This window comes from Vigna umbellata, chromosome 5, assembly GCF_029865625.1.
Source record: "Vigna umbellata cultivar VRB3 chromosome 5, Vumbellata_1.0, whole genome shotgun sequence".
Lineage (NCBI taxonomy): Eukaryota > Viridiplantae > Streptophyta > Magnoliopsida > Fabales > Fabaceae > Vigna > Vigna umbellata.
Window position 1 is genome coordinate 65,964,077 of NC_142169.1, and position 20,056 is coordinate 65,984,132.

Consider the following 20,056-nt stretch of genomic DNA (forward strand, 5'->3'; position numbering starts at 1 on the left):
AGAGTAGGGGAAGGGTCATATATAGGAGAAGAGGAAAGAGCCAAAGGTGGGGGTGGGTTCCACCGACTTGCGTTGCGCGTGAAGAAAGAGAAAGAGAGTGGTTCTTTCCATTAACGGTCCACGTTTTCTAACACCTCTCTCATTTTTTCATCCACACCCACCCCTATCTGACGTGATCTAACGGCACCGTCTGCCCTCGGTTGGTTGTCATTCTCCATGGCCCTGTTTCCTGGAAATTATTATTTGAGGTGGGCTCCAGCTGGGGTTGCCCAATAATTATGCAATTTCCAAGATTTTTTCTTTTTGTAAGAAAAAAATAAAAAAAAAACTATTATTGTTCTTTTCCGGCATTGCTAAAAATATAAAATGATTGTAATATGAAAAATGCCACCTGGCCCGTATTCTAACTCCACTCCCCGGTCAACAGTCAATTATTCAAACTGGACAATAAACAATGATACGTGTAAAACTTCAAAGAAGAAATAATATTCATCTGAAATAACGTGTGATATACTACTAAACCAAAATCCAAATATAATCAAAGTAATTAGTGAAAACAACGTTAATGAAACCACACTCATAATACCATTAATTACAAACTAATATGTGCGCATTTATAAAATAAAAAACAAATAATTTGCACTTCACATGGCCATGTTCATGAATCATGCCCTTAATAATGATTTTTTTTTAATAATTCTCTCTTATCTAGTTTTTAAAGAGAATCTCAAGTTGGTTGTTCCCTGCCACCCATTTATTTATTTTCTAACCTATGATCATTCTCTAACCTATTTTATATTATTGTTATAATATTCTTTAAAACGTCTTTCGTCTTATTATTTTATACTTGTTTCTCTTAATCTGTCTCACGATGGTAACAATTTCATTGTACTAAAAACATATGTCAATCGTATAAGAATAATCCATAAAATCAAAGCCAATCTTTGTAAAATATAATAAAAAGAGGTTAGTCATGAAAAAATGGTATAAAGCAAGGGCTGAAATGGACATTTCATCTTCTTGATGGGTATGAGTGTTTGAATGATGTAGGCGCACTTGGTCAATGGTTTCCATTGCTTACTCAAACAGAAACATTTGCACATTTAATGGCCGTGGTCTCAGAATTTTTTATTTAAAAATATCTTTTAAAATATAATTTCACTTTAAAAATAAAGTTATTGAGTAATCATCAACTCAAAAATCAATACAATAATTGTTTAGTCACAATTTTATGGATTAACATCTTAATGACAAAAAGCATGAGATTATATTTATGTTTTAACTTCCTTGTTTATTTAGTCACTTTTTCTTTTATTTTATTTTAGTTTATGCGACCCTTCTTCTGAATTGTGTTATGTTCTACTGCTATAAATTGTGGTAGTTGTAGCAATTATGTCAGTCTTTTACCACCGCAGCTATCAATAGTTGACATAGAGAAAATCGAATTATAAGTCGTAAGAGATAAAAATAATAATTTCAAATTAAAAAATTTAAGAAAATAAACTAAAATAAAGTGTTGATTTATCTATTTTTAATAAATGAATGAATTTCTATTTTTCATGAGTTCAAAAAATAAGTTAAAAAACTGATGGTTGTAAAATAATTGTTTTCTCGTTTGTATTTTTCTCTTTATTTGGATATATTTTTAGTAGCGTCACTTGAAGTAAAAATAAGTTTCACAGTTACATAAAATAAACTTAACTATAGTTTTTTTAATATATATATATATATATATATATATATATATATATATATATATATATCTTCATTATAGTTGAATAAAATTCCACCTCACTAGCTTCCACAAAAAAAATGTATGACAATATTTAGAATTTTATAAAAATGAAATCATTTTTGTAAAAATAACAAGTCAACGATTACAATTTTAGAAAAATATTTGATAAACTTCATAAACACTAATATGGTTTTTCATCTCTAAACAGACAACCTTTGAAAAATAGTAATAACTATTAATTTGTTCGTATATTTTATTCTGAAATCTAATTTAGTAATAAAATATGTTAACATATGTTGCATATAACAAAGGAGTTTTCTTTATAGAACTGCACGTCTTTCTATCTTCTTTTTCCTTTTCTTTTATAACGCCTTTCCGTCTTTTCTTTTTTTTTTGTACCTGGCTCCTTTTATTTAGAGTTTATTTGGTAAAAAAAATTCATGAAATTTTTTATGAGAAAAAATATTCTAAAAAATAGGATTATTTGTATAAACTAAATAGTAAAAAGTTCTTTTAATAATTTTTCCAAATTTAAACTTTTTCAACTTATGGTAACCTTAACTTATGAAAGAAATTTATCTAGTTATTTATATTTTTTTTGTCTTAAAAATAACTATGGAAAAAGTGTCTACAAATTAACCTTTTCTGAGATCTATATGAATGCAGGGTTTTTATATTTTTTTTTCTTGAATAATTAATACTAGTAATGATATAAATGATTCTCTATTCCCCACCTGTCTGTTTCAATATTTTATACTCCAATATTTAATGAAAAATAAAGCGAAAATGCAGTATGGTTTTGAGTTTTGTATATAAGGTGTGGGGGGTGGAATAAAGGTTTTGGAGAGTAGTTAATTAATTAAATAAAAACATGGTGTGTGTTTAGTCTCCTTTTCCCTGTGCAGTTTAGAGACATGGAATGATAAAAGGTAATAGAAAAATTGGAAATATGGAAAGAAAAGACAGGTGGGTTGAAAGGAACGTGGTATGATTCAAAGGATGGGTTCTGCTCATTTGTCAATTCATTTGCTCATTCTTTTCATTATTATGCTAACTTGTTTATTTAAGGTGGGGCGGTCCATTTTTCATTTTTTTAATGTAATAATGTTTAAGTTATTGGATTAAGACAAAACATGTAATTGTTCTTCATGTGCCTTCAAATGAAAAGAAGTGGTCAATAATTATAGAAACAAGAGCTTGAAGAAGAGAGCTAAGAGAAAATCTACTTGTACATCATTCGTGTTTCTGGCTCTAAATGATCCACCAAAAGTTATGCTCATCGACAAGCTCATGAGCAACCAGGCCCATTCAGTAATTAACGATGTGAAATTGCAGCAGAAATATCAACTTTTCCTTTTCTATGTTATTAAGCTCAATCAATTATTACAAGGCTAATCAATTATTGTATTTATATATGAGGCATTGAAAATTTTGAATTTAGATTTTATCTTTAAAATGTGTATAAGAATAGAGAAAATCTATTTAAATTGTTTTCTGTATCATCATGTGAGACTAGTAGACGTACAAAAACAAGTTTACAATTATAGATTTAAAGAAAACTAGTCATCTTTTATTAGAATCATCCAACAAAATTGTAAAATCATATATATATATATATATATATATATATATATATATATATATTTAAATTATCGGTACATCAACGGTTTAATTTTTGAATGAATGGATTCAGATCAAATAAAACCTAAATCTAATTAAAAGTTAATGCAATTAAAATTCACTTCATGAAATGAATATCGAAACCCAAAAAACTTAATGGTGAGTTAACATTGTCCTTGCGGGTATATAAAATATGCCCAACATAGTGACGTTTTAATAAACTTTTGCATTATGATAATTCATTAAATTTTTAACTCTATTTTTAATATGGTTTTATATTTAAAAGGTGCATTGGAAGGTTAAGAAAATAATGTATTGAAATTATTTTTTGCATTATAGTCCGAGAGTATTGTTCTTTATTGTCCCTTAAGTCAGATATGAATGATGTTTTTACCTAGACATTAATCCTATATTTATAGGGCTTATAACAATCAAACTCATTAATTCATATTTGATAAGATAATAAATCCAATAATACTTGCTAATATACTTAATACCATATTCTTGTGCAATATAACCTGTCAATCACTCATAAATAGCGTATATTCGCATTTAATATGATCATTAAACATATTAATTGGCCATTAATGATATTTATCTTTATTGATTAGTGTTTGTCTGACAGCCGGTTGTCTGTTTTGGCTCAGGATTCTCCTTAGCCGAAGGGTCACCAGGTATACTACATGTTTATTTTTATGTGATTTGAAAATATTAGTTCCATGAATAAATATTCTAATTTAGGTATAAAGAAATGAGTATTTACTTTTAAAATTTATTTTCATTCCGCAAACCGTGTTAATGGCATGGTGTTCTAGTTTAATATCTAAATGAGTTTTGTACGTGAGAATTTTACAGGAATCTAATTCGTATGAATCTAAATTTAATCTTACCAAGATAACATGTAAAAAGAATGTCATGAGTTATGAATTTTATCCAATCTGTTTAATTACAGTAATTCACATCCTCACAGAAAAAAGTGACGTTAATAAATTATTTGATTGGGAGTTTTGGGTCACAGAAATTACAGAGCCAATATCGACCACAGTGTCTCCTTAAAGTCCTATCCTCACTCAAACGTTACCAAGCCACATGTTTTGACAACAAACAAAGACAGACCAATTCATAAGATCAAACCACACTGTCGTCTCACTATCCAAACCTCTGCCATTCCTTCTCATTCGTCAACAAAACATCATACCGCATAAATAAAATCCTAAAAATATAAATTAAACAAAAAATTCTACTACATTATACAACCAGCCACGAAACTAAAATGTTGCCTCTTGAATCCAGTGCTTCCAGTGTCGATCTTCCGGATGAGTTGCTACAACTTCTGCCGTCTGATCCTTACGAGCAGCTTGACGTGGCCCGCAAAATCACCTCCGTTGCGCTATCCACACGTGTCAATGCGCTCCAATCAGAGTCTTCCACTCTGCGCGCCGAACTCGCCGATAGGGAGCGGCTCATCGAGGAGCTTCAGGCTCAGGTGGACTCCTTCGACGCCGCTCTCTCCGAAGCCGCCGATAAGCTAGCCAGAGCCGACCGAGACAAGGTCCGAACCGGTCCCTCAACCCGGTTCAATTTTCAATGACCAATTATTTTATTTATTTTATCTGTTTGTTTCGCTTGGGATTATTAATTACAGGAGAGTTTGGTGAAGGAGAATGCTTATCTTTCCAATTCGGTGAGAAAGCTCACCAGAGATGTCTCTAAGGTGCAAATTCTGAATTTTGATTCTAACTTTCTTTCAGCTATTCTCACGAAGTTTGGTTATAATCTAAAATTAGAATAATAGATACATATTTATATTCATTTTTTACACACGTTATAAAAATAAAATAGTTATAAAAAAGTATATATTTTTTATATATTTAAAAAAATATGTTAAACGAGTGTGAAAGTAACGGACGGAATGAGGATAGAATTATTGGGCTAATGGATTCTCAATATAATTGCATGCATTGCAGTTGGAGAGTTTCAGAAGGACGCTTATGAAATCACTTCACGAGGATGAAGATACTTCTGTACGTTACTTCTATTTATTAATATTAATATTAACTATATTGTAATTATGAGATGGTCTCAAGTGCTGTTAAGGTTTTAACAAAAATATATTTTTTTCATAAATTATATATTTATTAAAATTTTTAATTAGTTTCTCTTTACTAGTATTGCATTGTTTCGTGTGAACATGTTTTTTTTTTCTTTGGTTGGCTTAATTGATCAGTTTAGCAAATATGCGACTACAGTGTAATACTAATCGGTTTATAGTCACCGTCCTGTTAAATGGGGAGAAATAATTAGGTGGTTCTCAACAACGTTAATTCATGGTTCAGATAACTTTGTGGTATATAACTAAATATTATTAATTAAATTTAAAAATTTAAATACTTCTTTTTTATAATAATACCTCTAACAAGATTTTTTAAAACAATAACCTCTTAGATTTATCAAAATTTTTATATACTTTACAATCAATACAATGTGTATGTGTGACTTAAAATAACTTTTTCTATAAACTTAAAATTTCATGTTGGATAAAAGTTTATGAAAACCATAAACAAACCATTACCTAATTAATAGGATCGATTACGAAGTTATGGTTTGCATTTGAGTTTGGCACAGGGAGGAGCAGCAGACCTTGCCGCTAAGTTGCAGAGTCAAGCAAGTATCACTTCCTCGTCGCAATTTGGAGGTATTTTCAAAGTATAATTATTTGTGAGTTCACCACCATGGTTGGCAGTAATTTTCTGATTCTGGGTTGTGATTTGAATGCAGACGAAGATGCTTCAACGCCTTCTTCTAGATCTTCTTCAATGCGATTAAACACTTTCGACACGTCAAATTACATTGCGGAGGATCGTGAGTCCGATGGTGTGTGATGGATTGATAAAAAAAGTGTACATATATTTGTGCATGCATCACCAAAACATGTTATGTTGTGTGCAGGTTCACGATCTGGAGCATCCCATAATGTCGTGTTAGCATCGCAAAGTAGCACCCCTCGCATTACTCCTCCAGGTTCCCCTCCCAGTAAGTCTGCACTGGCATCCCCGACAAGAACATCATCTAAACCTGTGTCTCCAAGGCGCCATGCAATGTCCTTTTCGACCTCAAGAGGAATGTTTGATGATAGGTCTTCCTCACAAACTGGTGACTCCCTTCAAATCCATGCCTTTCTTGCATTTCTTCCACGTTTTTTAAATTAATGCTTTCATTAACTACTTTTTTTCATTCTTTCAGGTCGAACACGAGTGGATGGAAAAGAGTTTTTTCGCCAAGTTAGGTCAGTGAGTTTTGCTTGTTTTCCTAACTATAATTTAACTATAAAAGATTTGCAAATTAACATGACATTTATGAAATGAATTCAAACATGGAAGAAAAAATAATTCAACTTTCATGTCCTTAATCACGATGAACCAACAAAGATTTTTTTAAAGTTTTTTTTTCTTTTATTAGCTGATTGCTAGTATTTTTATTAATGAAAAAGTTGAATTCACTCACGTCTATATTATGAAAAAAAATTCAAAATCTATATTAAATCTATTAAAAAAATATTACTTTCCTTAATATGTATGGAGGAAAAGTCGAATCTCATCATCTCGCTTGTGGAGATAATTAATGTATATAAGACGACGAAAATTAATATTCACTGTCGAAATAGTTATTACACCTCAATTTAAATTTTAGAAAAGTATTTTACTTCTTAAATAAAAATTATATCACTCAGTTTTTAAGGCATTATGTATTGAAATTAATATACATCACAAAATTTTGTAGATAATATTGTATATTTTCTTTTAGTTTTTAGAGTACACTTTTAATATTAATCTTATATAATACACAGTTTTTGAACTTTTTTTTGGAGGGGTTAATCATGCTGAACTGAATCTAACATTTTGTAAAGTTATATAATATAACTTTTATCTTTTGATGTTTCCCTCCTGTCTTTGAATTTGAAGCAATTGTAAGCAACGGTAGTTTAATTTATTAGCAAATTAAATTGTATTTGATATTAATTAAGTAGCAATTATTCTTCATTGAATTGGTGTTTGTTATTATTAGGAGTCGTTTATCCTATGAGCAGTTTGGTGCATTTTTAGCAAATGTGAAGGAACTGAATTCTCATAAACAAACCAAAGAGGTAATAATAGGCTTTCTTCTCTTTTCCAAGCTTCCCTAATTTTAATTAATTAATTAATTGGCACTCGTGTGAAATTGCAGGAAACACTGCAGAATGCTAATGAGATTTTTGGGGCTGAAAACAAAGACCTTTATACTATATTTGAGGGATTGATAACGCGCAAAGTCCATTAACTTTGCCTTAACTTTATCACTAAACTTTTTTTTGTTTCAACTTTGTAACAATTCATGATATTTCTTCTACTTTAGCAACTTGTTCCCACAATAAATTTCATGTTGCTTGATAAAGTTTTCTTTAAATTCTACAATTTTATTTATTTATTTAAAGGATTTGATTACATGTCATGCTCTAAAATTTTTTATGCCAAGCTTTGGAAAGTAATCTATATATATTAAGTATATAAAGTCAGATTTTAGAGCTTGGATTTTAAAAAATGCTTCATGCTCAAATCTTATAAGCCTATCTTCGACCACATTTTCTTTCCTAATATTGAATAATTTATTATCATTTTAATTTTAAAACAACTGTGTGTTTTTCAAAATGAATGATTTCATGTTCTAAATAAAATTTTTTAATATTTACTAAGTACATTAGTTCCTCTTCTTCATTAAATAATGCATTTATTATTAAATAAACATAATTTGTCTTGATTATCTTATTTATGAAAAATGATCATTTAATTTTATCAGACTCTTAATTTTTTTTTGAATAAAACATCAAGCAATCATTAAAATGTTAAAAGCAATGGTTTTTACAATAAAAAAAATGGGTTCAAAAATTCCCTGCAGATTTTTTATGAAGAAGAAATCAACATGCTTAAAAAGTAATCAACTTTTCACGATATTTGGAATCGATCACGTGCATATGAATCTTTTGTAATTAACTTGTGAGTTCCAAAAGAAGGAAGCCAAAGCTGGGAATGTAGACCTTATAATGAACAACGATCGTGATTGATTTTCCTTCAATTTTTTTTTTCACTCAGAGTTGCTTCAAACCCACGCATTTTCTCTCCTTTCTGCATCTCAAAGCGAGGTTTGATTAAGGAAAAATGGTTTTCTAACAATTTTTTTTACAATTATTTTACAAAATCTATGTGTTGACTTATAATTAGTTTCATTTTAAATATTTTTTTGAAAATAAATTCAAACGGATTAATAAAATATTTATTATAAAAAAATTGTTATGGAAAATTATTAAGAGATCGATAAATATAATTTTTTTTTACAAGTAGATTTTATCCTATACTTGAAATATATATATTGATTTGAAGAATATTGGGTATTGAAAATCACGTGCCCCTCGTGAGAGTAATTTCATATGGTAAGTTGAAATATCTGAGATGAAAGTGAATAATAATAGGTGTGGTGAACGAGGGTTGCATATATATCTTGAAAAATGAAGGGACATTAAATATAAATTCTTGAAATATTTATACACTAACTTATTAAAAAAATTAATTAAATAAGTCGCACGGGCTAGGATGAGTTGAAAATATTATTTTAGGTCCAAATAATCAAGATAAATAATGTATATATTAAATGGTTGGAGGTTGAATAAACTTTAAGAAAATTTGAAGGTTGAAAATGATGTAAGATTGATCAAAACGGAATATCTCTATATTATTTTCTTTTTTGGAAGAACTCCCAGCGTTGTATTCATTTGCAAGCTTCAATTTCTTTGGAATGGAGGAACCTAATATGGAAAAATGGAAAAAAACAGATTTCCAAAGAGATAAAAGAACTTGAAACGTACATATTAAAAGATAATATTAGTTAAAAGGACACCTGATAAGGGAAACTAACAAAATGGCTAAATTGGGTAACTATCCTTTTCATTCCAAGCTATATAATCAATTAAAGTCATTTGTTATTATGGCAAAGAAAAAAAGTGGCATGATGGGTTGGGTTGACCTCTACGTGCATGTTCATACATAAGCCTTTCTCAAACAGCCACAACATTTTTATTAAATTCTACAAGTATATTAATTTCTAACACAAATTTATTCATTTAATTAGTAATCTATATTTCTTTGTCATCGGAGAGTTCAGATTTGCATTCAGAAGAAAGGAGGAATGAGCATCTAAGCAAAGCCGTATTTTGGGCATAAAAAAACGGTTTGAAATAATGACAACGTTGTAGTGTAATCACAGGATGTAGGAAAACAGAAAAATCATGCCAACCGCTACTTTCATGTCTTTCCATCTCTCTTTCTCTTTCTCTTCTCTTCCTTTCTGACTCTACATGCGTGCACGTCATTCCCGTGGCTACCCTTTTGGTTCTCGGAAACTCGTTTTGCTCAGCCGTGGCCACCATGAACGATGAACGAGAACCAACAGCTTCCTCGAGGTACTATCATCTTTCATGCACGTGCTTTTTTGCTTCCTTCTTCAACGTTCGTATTACCTTTGCTTTCTGTTTGTTTTTCCATGCAACGTTTGCTTTTCATCTCATTCATGGTTTCTCAATATTTGTCTTGGTAATGTTTCACGTGCCAATGGCTTCTAAATTATCATATTTTTTAAACTCTGCTTCCAAGTTTTCAACCATGTTCCGATTGATGTTGTGTTGATATTTTTGGCCATATTCTTGCGTTGCAATTTAGTCTCTTTGTGTGGTTTTTTTCTGACAGAGAATTTTATGTTGGCAGCAATGGCGTCCCAAAGACAGAAAGAAAACAAGTAGTTGAAAGGGATAAATCTATTTTTAGAGGCAGGCGTCCACGAACTGGGTTTTCTGATTCATTCTCAAGTATTGGTAATTAAATTTTCCTTTTTTTTTCCTGTTTCCGACAAGTGTTAGTTTGGTTCAAACGTGTTGAATTGAATTATAGGACCTTGTTCTTTAATTTGTGTACTAATGCTGAAAATGAATACCATGTTAGAATTGGAAGCATTAGACAATGAAGAGGGAGGAGCACCTGAGCACTCTCCTAGGAGTCAAGGGTCTGAAACCCCAAGTTCAAGGACCAGCACTTCAGATTCGGAGGGTCAGGGGTCTTTAGTAGGCAATTCACCTAATGCTAATAATCAATGGCGTGGTTTCTTCAAGTTACTGAAGAAAGGATCCCAAATGCCTTTCCAAACTTTTCATCCACTTAAAAATGTTCCAAAACTCACAAGAAGAAAAAGCAAGAGAATCAGGGAGGACATGTGTCCATCTTTGAATTCTCCAGCTCTTCGCTCATCTTTTGACAGTGAGTTTGGCTACTTAAAATCTTCATGGAAAAACTTCACTCTCGCAGAGATCTTGACTGCAACAAACGACTTTAGCGAAGGTATGCAATTCTCTTATCAGGAAAAAAAGGGATGAAAAAGAATTGCTTTCTGATTGAAGAATCCAAGAATCTCTGAAAGAAACCCTTTGTTTTCGTTTTTTTCGTTTATGATGACATGTTCGCATCGTGTTTGCTAAATTGCTAGGCTGATAAGCTGTTTTAATTGTTTAATTTTGAAGCTAATTTGATTGGGGAGGGAGGCTATGCGGAGGTTTATTTAGGAAAATTGGAAGATGGAAACTTTGTTGCCATTAAACGGTTGACAAGAGGGAACCAAGAAGAAATGACCGCAGATTTCTTGTCTGAGCTTGGCATTATAGTGCATGTGGATCATCCCAATATAGCTAGATTGATCGGATATGGTGTTGAAGGAGGAATGTTTCTTGTTCTTCAATTGTCTCCACATGGTAGCTTGTCATCTATACTTTATGGTATAAATGCTAACTAACTAACATTTTGAGTGTTTCTGCAATGCCTTGCAAATTTTGGTAAAGTAGATGGTATGGTTATTTTTTTTACTTTGCATGATTTCAGGACCTAGAGAGAAGCTGAATTGGAGCCTCAGATATAAGATTATTCTGGGGACTGCTGAGGGACTCCGCTATCTGCATGAGGGTTGTCAAAGAAGGATCATTCACAAAGACATTAAGGCTTCTAATATTTTGCTCTCAGAGGATTTTGAGCCACAGGTGCCTACTTAGCCTCAATTCTTCTGTTCTAAATCAATTCGCCATCTTAGGACGTGTTTTTGTAAGAGCTAATATGAATGTAACTGACGTTTACTCCAATAAGACAAAAAATGTTACCACTCTTTCCTGTACTGGACTGTGCAAATGTCCATTTCACAACACTTAATTCTTTCATGCCAATATTATACCAGATATCTGATTTTGGGCTTGCAAAGTGGTTACCTGACCAATGGACTCATCATACTGTCTCCAAAGTGGAAGGCACATTCGGGTTTGTATATTTAACATCTTCACAAGTTTTCCATGTGTGTATTTTTTTCATTCCACATATCAATTAACACTATTATTTTCTGTTTTTTTTTTTCTTTTGCACTGACCATGGATGCCACAACAGCTACCTTCCTCCTGAATTCTTCATGCATGGTATAGTAGATGAAAAAACAGATGTGTATGCTTATGGTGTGCTATTATTGGAGCTCATTACTGGTCGACAAGCTTTGGATAGCTCACAGAGAAGTCTGGTGATGTGGGTATGTCTGTCTTTTCCAAACTGTTTGTTAAGCACTTTGAGATGGAAAATGCTTAGTTTTAATAGAGTATAGTTTATGCACTTAACAATGTAAAGCATTATTACACTGCGATCCAATCAGAATTGTCATAAGTGATGAATAAAAATTAAACTCAAATTTTGATATGCCCTTTTAAAAAATAATTGTTGCAGGCAAAACCTCTGCTATCTGCAAATAATATCAAAGCCCTAGTAGATCCAGTTTTGGCTGATGCTTACAATGAAGAGCAGATGGAACTTGTAACCTTAACAGCTTCTCTATGTGTAGACCAGTCTTCGATTCAGCGACCAGATATGAGTCAGGCATGTGCTTAATATATTCAGTAGATTACTAGAGCAGGTGGAAATGAATTAGATCTTGTTAGGCATTGATCCTGTGTCTGGATTTTTGGAAAAGAAAATAAGAAACAAAGAAAAGCTTTTAATGCTGCGAGTAATGTTTTAATGCTGTTACAATGTTGGGAGCTGATATAGAGCATGTGTGTTTTATGGTGATTGGATGCAGGTGTTGGAGATACTAAGAGGGGAAGAAGATATCCTGAGAATCATGAAAGAACGGACCAAGGTAAAACTTCAGAGGACATACTCTGAAGAACTGTTTGATGCAGAAGAGTACAACTCAACCAAGTTTTTGAATGAGAGGGATCGACATATGGAGACTATTCTAGGCTCAGTTACAGATGAATGAGATAAAGTCTAGTATATATGGCCTGTACTTGAGATAGTGAGTGTACATGAAACTTGAGAGTTGAAACTGTAGAGCTGAGATTTATTTTCAGAACATGAAAACTGATTCTGACTCTACAAGAGGATTCAGAGCTGGCGGGACATTGTTGTTGAAAGGGTTAACAAAGACAGAAAGAAAGGTAGTGGCAGAACCTCGTGTGATTATGTACCATGATGTTTGTCAATAGTTTATTTAGCTGAAATGATGGTGAAATTGCGGTATGATTTGTGAAGCCAAATTCAATCTTCAGGATGGTTGTTTTCCATTTTATCCACACACATTCAATGATCATCAGCAATTGGAAATACCATTTTCAGCAAATTCTTTTATTTTCTATTGTAACCATAAGCAGATTGTCCGACAAATTTTCTTTAATTTCTTCCATTTGTGCTAAGTGAGTTTTATGTCTCACCTCAAGTGTTGCCTTGCCACTGGGACTTGGATTCGGATGTAAATTGTTAGCTTTTAGTTTTCAAATACAGATTTCAAACATCAAAACAAACTGTCTGCTTAAAATATGAATCAATCCCTTTCAAAACACATCTAACCATCAAAGTGATTCATTAAACTATACTTCTAATTCTAATTTGTGTTTGAATGAATATTTTGCAGTAATAGAAAATAATGCCCATGTGTAAAAAGGCTCCAAATTAAATTTTCTTACTTTTGTTGTAATATGAAAACTACATCTATCATCAATCTCCAAACATGCAACAAGGCGGAAATTTTTTATTTGTATTTATTATTGGTGAGCAACATCTTTATCATTCCTACCGTCACTGTTATTTTTAATAAACCTTCAATATTATTATTGAAATAATACCTTTAACTCCAAATAGTCTTAAAATATTTTATTGAAATATTACCTTCATCGTTATACAATTAATTATTCAAATATTAACTAATTCTTCAAAAATTAGAAAACTCTTACTAGTTTAATGCACTCACAAAATTAAGCAGGAACTTTAGAAAGTTGAAAAATAAATTGATAATTAACATTTTCATGATATTCATATCCATATCCGTAGTTGGACATACATGATACACTTGATAATGTTGATCGGCAGGTAGAAGAGGTAAGAATAGCTTATCTGACATATGTTAGTCACTGATTAAGTAAATCAATATGATATATAGTAAAAAGAAATTGATATTTAATACTAAAAAGTTACTTAGATAATTATGCCTATAGAAACTCCCTTAAAAAGAGAATAGTTTATTTGTTAGATGAAATCACTAATATTTCTTTTTAACAATAGGAACAATAATGATAATAATTGATTTAAAAACGAAATTAATAATGACAAAAAGGATTCAAAAAGTCAAACTGTCTTTAATGATGGTGTAAAGGCGAAGTACAGAGAAAGTTAGTTAGGAATTGAAAGGGAAAGGAAGATGAGTAGGGTTTGGTGTGTCGTGGCATCAGCGTTGGCGTTGATGATGCAATGGCACGGAGCGTGGGGTTCCTACGCCGGGACCGCTAGTGCCATCATAGACCCTTCCAAGGTCAAACAAATTTCGTGGAAACCGAGGTCTGTTTGTGTTTCTGCACGTGTTTTTCTTATCAAACACAAGTTGGTATGATGATTGCATTGATTTGGATGGTGCAGAGCTTTCGTTTACGAGGGTTTCCTGACGGAATTGGAATGCGACCACTTGATTTCCATCGCCAAATCGGAGCTCAAGAGATCCGCGGTTGCAGATAATTTGTCCGGTGAGAGCAAGTTGAGTGATGTCAGAACCAGCTCCGGCATGTTCATTTCCAAGAATAAGGTTCCTTATCTTCATTTACTGCTATTAATTGCTTTTATAGAATTTGGTTTTTTATGCTAGTGGTAGATCCAATGTGAATCTTATGCGCGCTGTATGTGGGGCTGTAATGTAACGACAGAGGAACATATGCTTATTGTCTTTAGCTTGAATTTTTTGTGAGTGAAAATGGTAGAATGGAGAGACACTCTCAATGCTATCTGGTAGGTCCCAATAATTTGGTGGGACTACCAACAGAAGTCCATTTAAAGGATTACAACACTTGTCTAAATTGCAAATAGTTTATTCCAACTATAGACTACTCAATTGGTCTTTTCTTTAAGTGATAGCGGATCTCTATAGAGAAGTTTGCCCAGCAAGTAAGCTCTTAATGGTGTCAAGGAAAATTGAACCCGCGTCCATGGGGAAGATGAGACTTAAAAAATTGCACTGAATAATTTGGATAGTCATTTCCACCCATGAGATAGAGAACAACCTCTGGTGACTTGGAAATTCTGTTCCACCTGTGATTTGGAAAGTCACGAGTTAGGGAATAACGATGAGAACTGTTTTATAGAAGTATAACACGGAGAGTTAGGGAGATTATTCTGGTTGGTGTTTGTTAGTTGTCCTAGTTTTGAAAGGTTTTCTAGACATTATGGCGGGGGGGTTGGGCGGGAGGGTTTAGGTTTGTTATGTTGGTTGAACTTTGGTGGGTTCCTCTTTTAATTCGTATTATAAAAAAGAAAACTGTGCCGAGAACTTTCTATGAACTGTTTTTTACTCTGTTCAGTTATTTTATAGGATCCCATTATTGCTGGTATTGAGGATAGGATTTCGGCATGGACCTTTCTTCCAAAAGGTACGGTATATATAAAATCAGGATTGAAGTCTGCATGGTATTACTGTAACCTGTGGAACTTATATCTTAACTGTTGATACTTGTTATCGCGTAAGGCTTTTACTCGCACTTGATTGGTACAATTGTACTTATATGATTGTCATTTGTTATTGATTTTTTCCTCTGCTCCTATGATGTCTGGATTACTCACAATCAATTTAGTTTTTAGCCTGAAACACTAACATTACAAGTGAATGAGAAGCCATTCTTGCTATTAAAGGAAGTCTATCAAACAAGTCTCACTTGTGTAGTTATGGTAACGCAGTCTTTGGCTTTAAAGGAAGCCTTTCAAACAAGGACTTTAAAAAACATAGGAAGAAATCAGTTCTATACCAATCATGAATATGTTTACTTGTTGAATAGAACATAAGGACATTTTTCAGGACTGAGCTGTGATGCTAATTTTGGGTTTTCGAGCTATTAAGATTCACAGTTTTTTAAAGTTTTAGGCAACCCATTCTTTCTCTTCCATGTATAACATGGCCCTCCAAAGTTTCCTTTCCGGTCTCATGCTGCATGTCAGGCCAATTGTGACTGTGATGTGTGGAATTGTTTATTGCAATTCTCATTCCACTAAAATGGCAGATTGAACTTTAAACTTGTCCCAATTAAATATCGGAATCTATTATCATTTAGTAGTTGAAACAAGGAAACTGTTGGTTGCATTTAGTGACATCTTATGTGTTCAGTTCGCTTTTATTTAAATATCAGTTTAGGACATTTAAACTAACTCCACTAAATCATTCTTTGCAAATTTCTCATTTTGGCATGGAATTCTGTTTTCAAACAGTCCTACATTACTTTATTTCCTGATAAAATTTTCCACTTTTATATTCTTCCACTAAATCATTCTCTGCAAATTTCTCATTTTTAGCATGAAATTCTGTTTTCAAACAGTCCCACATTACTTTATTTCCTGATAAAAACTTTCCACTCTTTCATCCGCCTTTTTTCCTGTGTATGGTACCCATGAAGCATTCAATTGGCTGCTGCTTATATTTAATAGTCATAAACATTTGATACACCATCAATAGTCAATAAATGCTTGACAACTCTTCATACGTACCTATCCATTTGGAAGCAGCTAAAGAAACAATTTAAAGCATTCAAAATTTACCGGAGAAAATTAGAAATATAGGGACCAAAGAGTAGTTAGTGCGAATCACAAGTATCTAGTGCAAATTGTCTTCATAAAACCACGAGCCAAAAAATTTGTCTTCATAAATTAAGTTATTGTCTAATCAGTTAAATGATAGAAGTGCATTTCCAGCTTCTCTTCCCCTCCCTTAACCCACGAGACGAAAATGTTAAAATAAGGAAGCAGTAGTCAATTCCTTACAGTATTTGATTATTGAATTTCAGAAAATGGAGAAGACATACAAGTATTAAGATACGAGCACGGGCAGAAATACGACCCTCATTATGATTACTTTTCTGATCAAGTTAATATTGCTCGGGGTGGACACCGAGTTGCCACGGTTCTCATGTATCTCTCTGATGTAACCAAAGGAGGTGAAACAGTGTTCCCTAATGCAGAGGTTTGTCCACTATTTCACATATTTCCTTTGAATAAAAATACAAGGGTGGTAAGTCATTGCTGTTATTGTTTTTTGTCAAAATATTTTTCATGGTATCTCCATAATTATAATTGGCCTTCTGTTCTAGCTCAGATGCTTATTTAGTTCTACATTTTTTGAGTGTCAACTGAACCTATCTCTGAGAACTAATCAATATTTAAGTTACCCAACATGCCTTGTGAGATTATATTAACCTCAGAGTTTCACTCATCTTTTCACTAGTTGCTCATAGTTATTCTAACGATAAGCCTAGAGACTGCGCAAAAGCTTTGGTTTTAAAAGTTTGTACTAGATTGGGGCCTCTTCGGATATACTCAAATCGGTACTACTATATATTTTGATCTTACTTCTAGAAAAGGCATGCTAAGAACATTTCAGTTTTTGATACTGGTAGAGGTAGAGGGGAATAGCAGATGCAATAGTTTCTGCGATATCACATTCTGATTTTTTTTTTCCACGCCAAGAATCCCCCTCTTTTGTCTCTCCTGTTTTTTTCCACGTCATGTGGCAAGTTTCACAGAAGAGTCTGAACATTTAGTTAAGGAAATTGTTTTTTCCTTTTGTATCTGGTACCTAAATTCAAATAAGATAACTTTATAATTCTGGTTACAGGAATCTTCACATCACAAAGGTTTGGGAACAAATGATGATCTCTCTGAGTGTGCCCAAAAAGGAATAGCAGGTGGGCAATTGTACAAATAGTTATTTTCTTCAACGGTTTTTCTTCTCCACTAATGTCTTGTGCCACATTTTCTGTCTGTCAAGTTATCTAGAATAACTATTCTGTTTCCTTCTCGTCCGAACAATTTACAGTGAAACCAAAACGAGGTGATGCACTTCTTTTCTTTAGTCTCTTCCCAAATGCTATCCCAGACACCAGAAGTCTGCATGCAGGGTGCCCTGTACTTGAAGGTGAGAAATGGTCAGCTACAAAATGGATTCATGTGGACTCATTTGATACCGTGGTTGGAGGGGAGTGCAGTGATCAGAATGAAAACTGTGAGAAATGGGCTAACCTTGGAGAATGCACCAGTAATCCCGAATATATGGTTGGATCTCCAGCTCTTCCTGGCTACTGCATGAAAAGTTGCAAGGCATGTTAGAACAAGTGTTGTTGAATGCTTTCCAGATTCCACTTGGTATTATTCATTTTTTCGTGAATTGTAATGTATTATCTCTCATCATATTGACTAGCTCCCTGATAGTGTTCTATTGCTTGGTCAACTTCAAGAGGTACATTACTGAGTTATGAAGTTGTAATGGCAGGTAAAGCGGGATTCACCATTTTTTTTCTCGGATACTTTTTGTACGTAAAACAACAAAGAGAGAAATGGAAATGTACGTTATTTTCCCTATTATAATGTTTTGACAATTTTGTTATCTTCTGTTGTTGCTTTCGTGGAATGAGAATATATCCAGAACTGGAGTTAAAAACTGAACCAAGAGAAGCAAAATATTTTGTTATATACGAGTGAGAAACCTAACTGGTGATTACAAAACATAATTTGCTGAATTTTATATTGGACTTTTCTCTGCATCATTATACATTTATAGGAACTATTCGTGAACCTTATTTTAAGGAGAAGCACTTTTGGCACGAAGAAAGTAATAGTAACTAATATCGGGCAGTGAGAAATATTTAGGAGGCCTTTACTAATTTTTAATACGAAATTCTTAGAGGTATTACTAACTGGCAAGTATAAAGATAATTAAAATCGTAATTTAATTCATCACAATTAACTCTGAAAGGATGATTATAAAGAAAATATGAAATATTTTTCATGTTTTGAAAATGTTATTGTTTAATATATTCTTTGTGAAATATTAAAAACCAAAATAAAAAGACATGACATTATTGAAAGGTAGTAATTAACACCTTTTCGTAAATGAAGGAAAGAGAATATTGTTGTGGGGCAACCTCCTTGATGGTGTCCAATAATTTGTGAATAAATTGATAAAGTGCCTTTGATTAGGGTTTCCGTCATGTGAACGTGGATGAACTTGAGGCAAAATTATTTACTTGTACGTCATTACTGAAATCTGGTCATTATTATATTGGAAAAAGTGGACCAGGATTGAGGTCCAAACAAGCAATTAGATTACTAATCTTTTCTCAAAAAGTGTGTCATGTTAGAATAATTGAAAATGGTAAAGGCACTTTGTTGTTTTGTGCATAAACTGCTTCTTTTAACTGATTTTCTTACCGGGTCAATTCAAGTTTTGCTTTTGAAGGCCTGTGTTTTATTTACTAGGAAGTGCTTTTGGACATATTTAGGTGGTTAAAACATGGTATTGTATTATGGATGTGATGAGAAAAGTGTTATGGAAAGTATAAGAAAAGAGAATCACAGAAATGAGAAAATGGCCATTTTTTGTGGTCCTTCTCTTCCAAACAGATTCCACACTCACAAATTAATTACATTCTTTTTTCCTCTCTCATCTTCCTTCCTAATGCAACCCACAATTTTAAATCCATTATATCAAATTATTAAGATCCCATTTGTTTTTTCTCTAATTATCAGCTTTGTAAATTCCTATAAACCCAAATAATAATATTTTAAAAAGCTTGAAAGGCCAAAATATATATTAAAACTTTAAATAACTATATATATATATATATATATATATATATTATAGAAAATAGAGAAAATAAAAAAATATATCCATATGGATAAATGAGCTTATTTTCAAAACCAAAAGCTCAATTCATTAGTTAAACTGGTTAGTCCATGTAAATTCACACTTAAATGAGTTAATCCTAACTAAGTTTTAATCAATGGAAATTCTGAGTCACATACAACAAATTAACTCATTTATCTAACTTTAACGTCATCAAGCAATTCCTATGACTCGATAATACGTATAATCTGGACCAACAACGAACTATAGAAATATTCTCACCTATTTATGGATCACAATTTTCAAACAACTAATTTATCAATAATCTGTGAAAACATTCTTCATAATAATTTTGTCTCTTATGAATAATGTTTCACGGGAATGTCATGAATATATTTAATATATCTAAAATGTTGGTAGAGTGAGAAACATAATTATGCCTTTTTATTAAAA

The 20,056-nt window shown here is 32.3% G+C and overlaps 3 protein-coding genes across 5 annotated transcripts; all 3 read left to right on the forward strand.

The window, feature by feature from the left end:
- The first annotated feature begins 4,466 nt into the window (after window positions 1–4,466).
- LOC124847567 (uncharacterized protein At4g15545-like) lies at window positions 4,467–7,843 on the forward strand. Its single transcript, XM_047325081.2, has 9 exons — window positions 4,467–4,907; window positions 5,001–5,069; window positions 5,323–5,379; window positions 5,981–6,050; window positions 6,134–6,229; window positions 6,305–6,508; window positions 6,599–6,641; window positions 7,421–7,499; window positions 7,580–7,843. The coding sequence occupies exons 1-9, from the start codon at window positions 4,629–4,631 to the stop codon at window positions 7,670–7,672; spliced, it is 990 nt and encodes a 329-aa protein (XP_047181037.1). The 5' UTR covers window positions 4,467–4,628; the 3' UTR covers window positions 7,673–7,843.
- A 1,548-nt stretch (window positions 7,844–9,391) lies between these two features.
- LOC124847569 (Protein kinase superfamily protein) lies at window positions 9,392–13,168 on the forward strand. 3 transcript variants are annotated; one of them, XM_088115485.1, is made up of 9 exons: window positions 9,392–9,845; window positions 10,129–10,253; window positions 10,381–10,773; window positions 10,953–11,180; window positions 11,308–11,462; window positions 11,654–11,733; window positions 11,857–11,992; window positions 12,184–12,333; window positions 12,536–13,168. In XM_088115485.1, the coding sequence occupies exons 1-9, from the start codon at window positions 9,811–9,813 to the stop codon at window positions 12,716–12,718; spliced, it is 1,485 nt and encodes a 494-aa protein (XP_087971611.1). In that variant the 5' UTR covers window positions 9,392–9,810; the 3' UTR covers window positions 12,719–13,168. The 3 variants fall into 3 exon arrangements, with proteins under 3 accessions (XP_087971611.1, XP_047181039.1, XP_047181040.1); XM_047325083.2 differs by having other exon boundaries at window positions 9,395–9,845; window positions 10,953–11,204; XM_047325084.2 differs by having other exon boundaries at window positions 9,396–9,845; window positions 10,147–10,253; window positions 10,953–11,204.
- A 916-nt stretch (window positions 13,169–14,084) lies between these two features.
- Window positions 14,085–18,423, forward strand: LOC124847570 (putative prolyl 4-hydroxylase 4). Its single transcript, XM_088115486.1, has 7 exons — window positions 14,085–14,289; window positions 14,368–14,530; window positions 15,311–15,368; window positions 16,770–16,945; window positions 17,597–17,666; window positions 17,798–18,123; window positions 18,251–18,423. Exons 1-6 carry the CDS (start codon window positions 14,153–14,155, stop codon window positions 18,085–18,087), a joined length of 894 nt encoding a protein of 297 aa, XP_087971612.1. The 5' UTR covers window positions 14,085–14,152; the 3' UTR covers window positions 18,088–18,123; window positions 18,251–18,423.
- The last annotated feature ends 1,633 nt before the right edge of the window (window positions 18,424–20,056 follow it).

Bases quoted from the DNA above. Each gene is read 5' to 3' on its own strand.
- LOC124847567 (XM_047325081.2), top strand. From the start codon at position 4,629: ATGTTGCCTCTTGAATCCAGTGCTTCCAGTGTCGATCTTCCGGATGAG. The intron at 5,070-5,322 runs GTGCAAATTCTG...CATGCATTGCAG, and splicing joins TCACCAGAGATGTCTCTAAG to TTGGAGAGTTTCAGAAGGAC. The intron at 7,500-7,579 runs GTAATAATAGGC...GTGAAATTGCAG, and splicing joins CTCATAAACAAACCAAAGAG to GAAACACTGCAGAATGCTAA.
- LOC124847569 (XM_047325083.2), top strand. From the start codon at position 9,811: ATGAACGATGAACGAGAACCAACAGCTTCCTCGAG. The intron at 9,846-10,128 runs GTACTATCATCT...TTTTTCTGACAG, and splicing joins GAACCAACAGCTTCCTCGAG to AGAATTTTATGTTGGCAGCA. The intron at 11,463-11,653 runs GTGCCTACTTAG...ATATTATACCAG, and splicing joins CAGAGGATTTTGAGCCACAG to ATATCTGATTTTGGGCTTGC.
- LOC124847570 (XM_088115486.1), top strand. From the start codon at position 14,153: ATGAGTAGGGTTTGGTGTGTCGTGGCATCAGCGTTGGCGTTGATGATG. The intron at 14,290-14,367 runs GTCTGTTTGTGT...TGGATGGTGCAG, and splicing joins CAAATTTCGTGGAAACCGAG to AGCTTTCGTTTACGAGGGTT. The intron at 15,369-16,769 runs GTACGGTATATA...ATTGAATTTCAG, and splicing joins ATGGACCTTTCTTCCAAAAG to AAAATGGAGAAGACATACAA.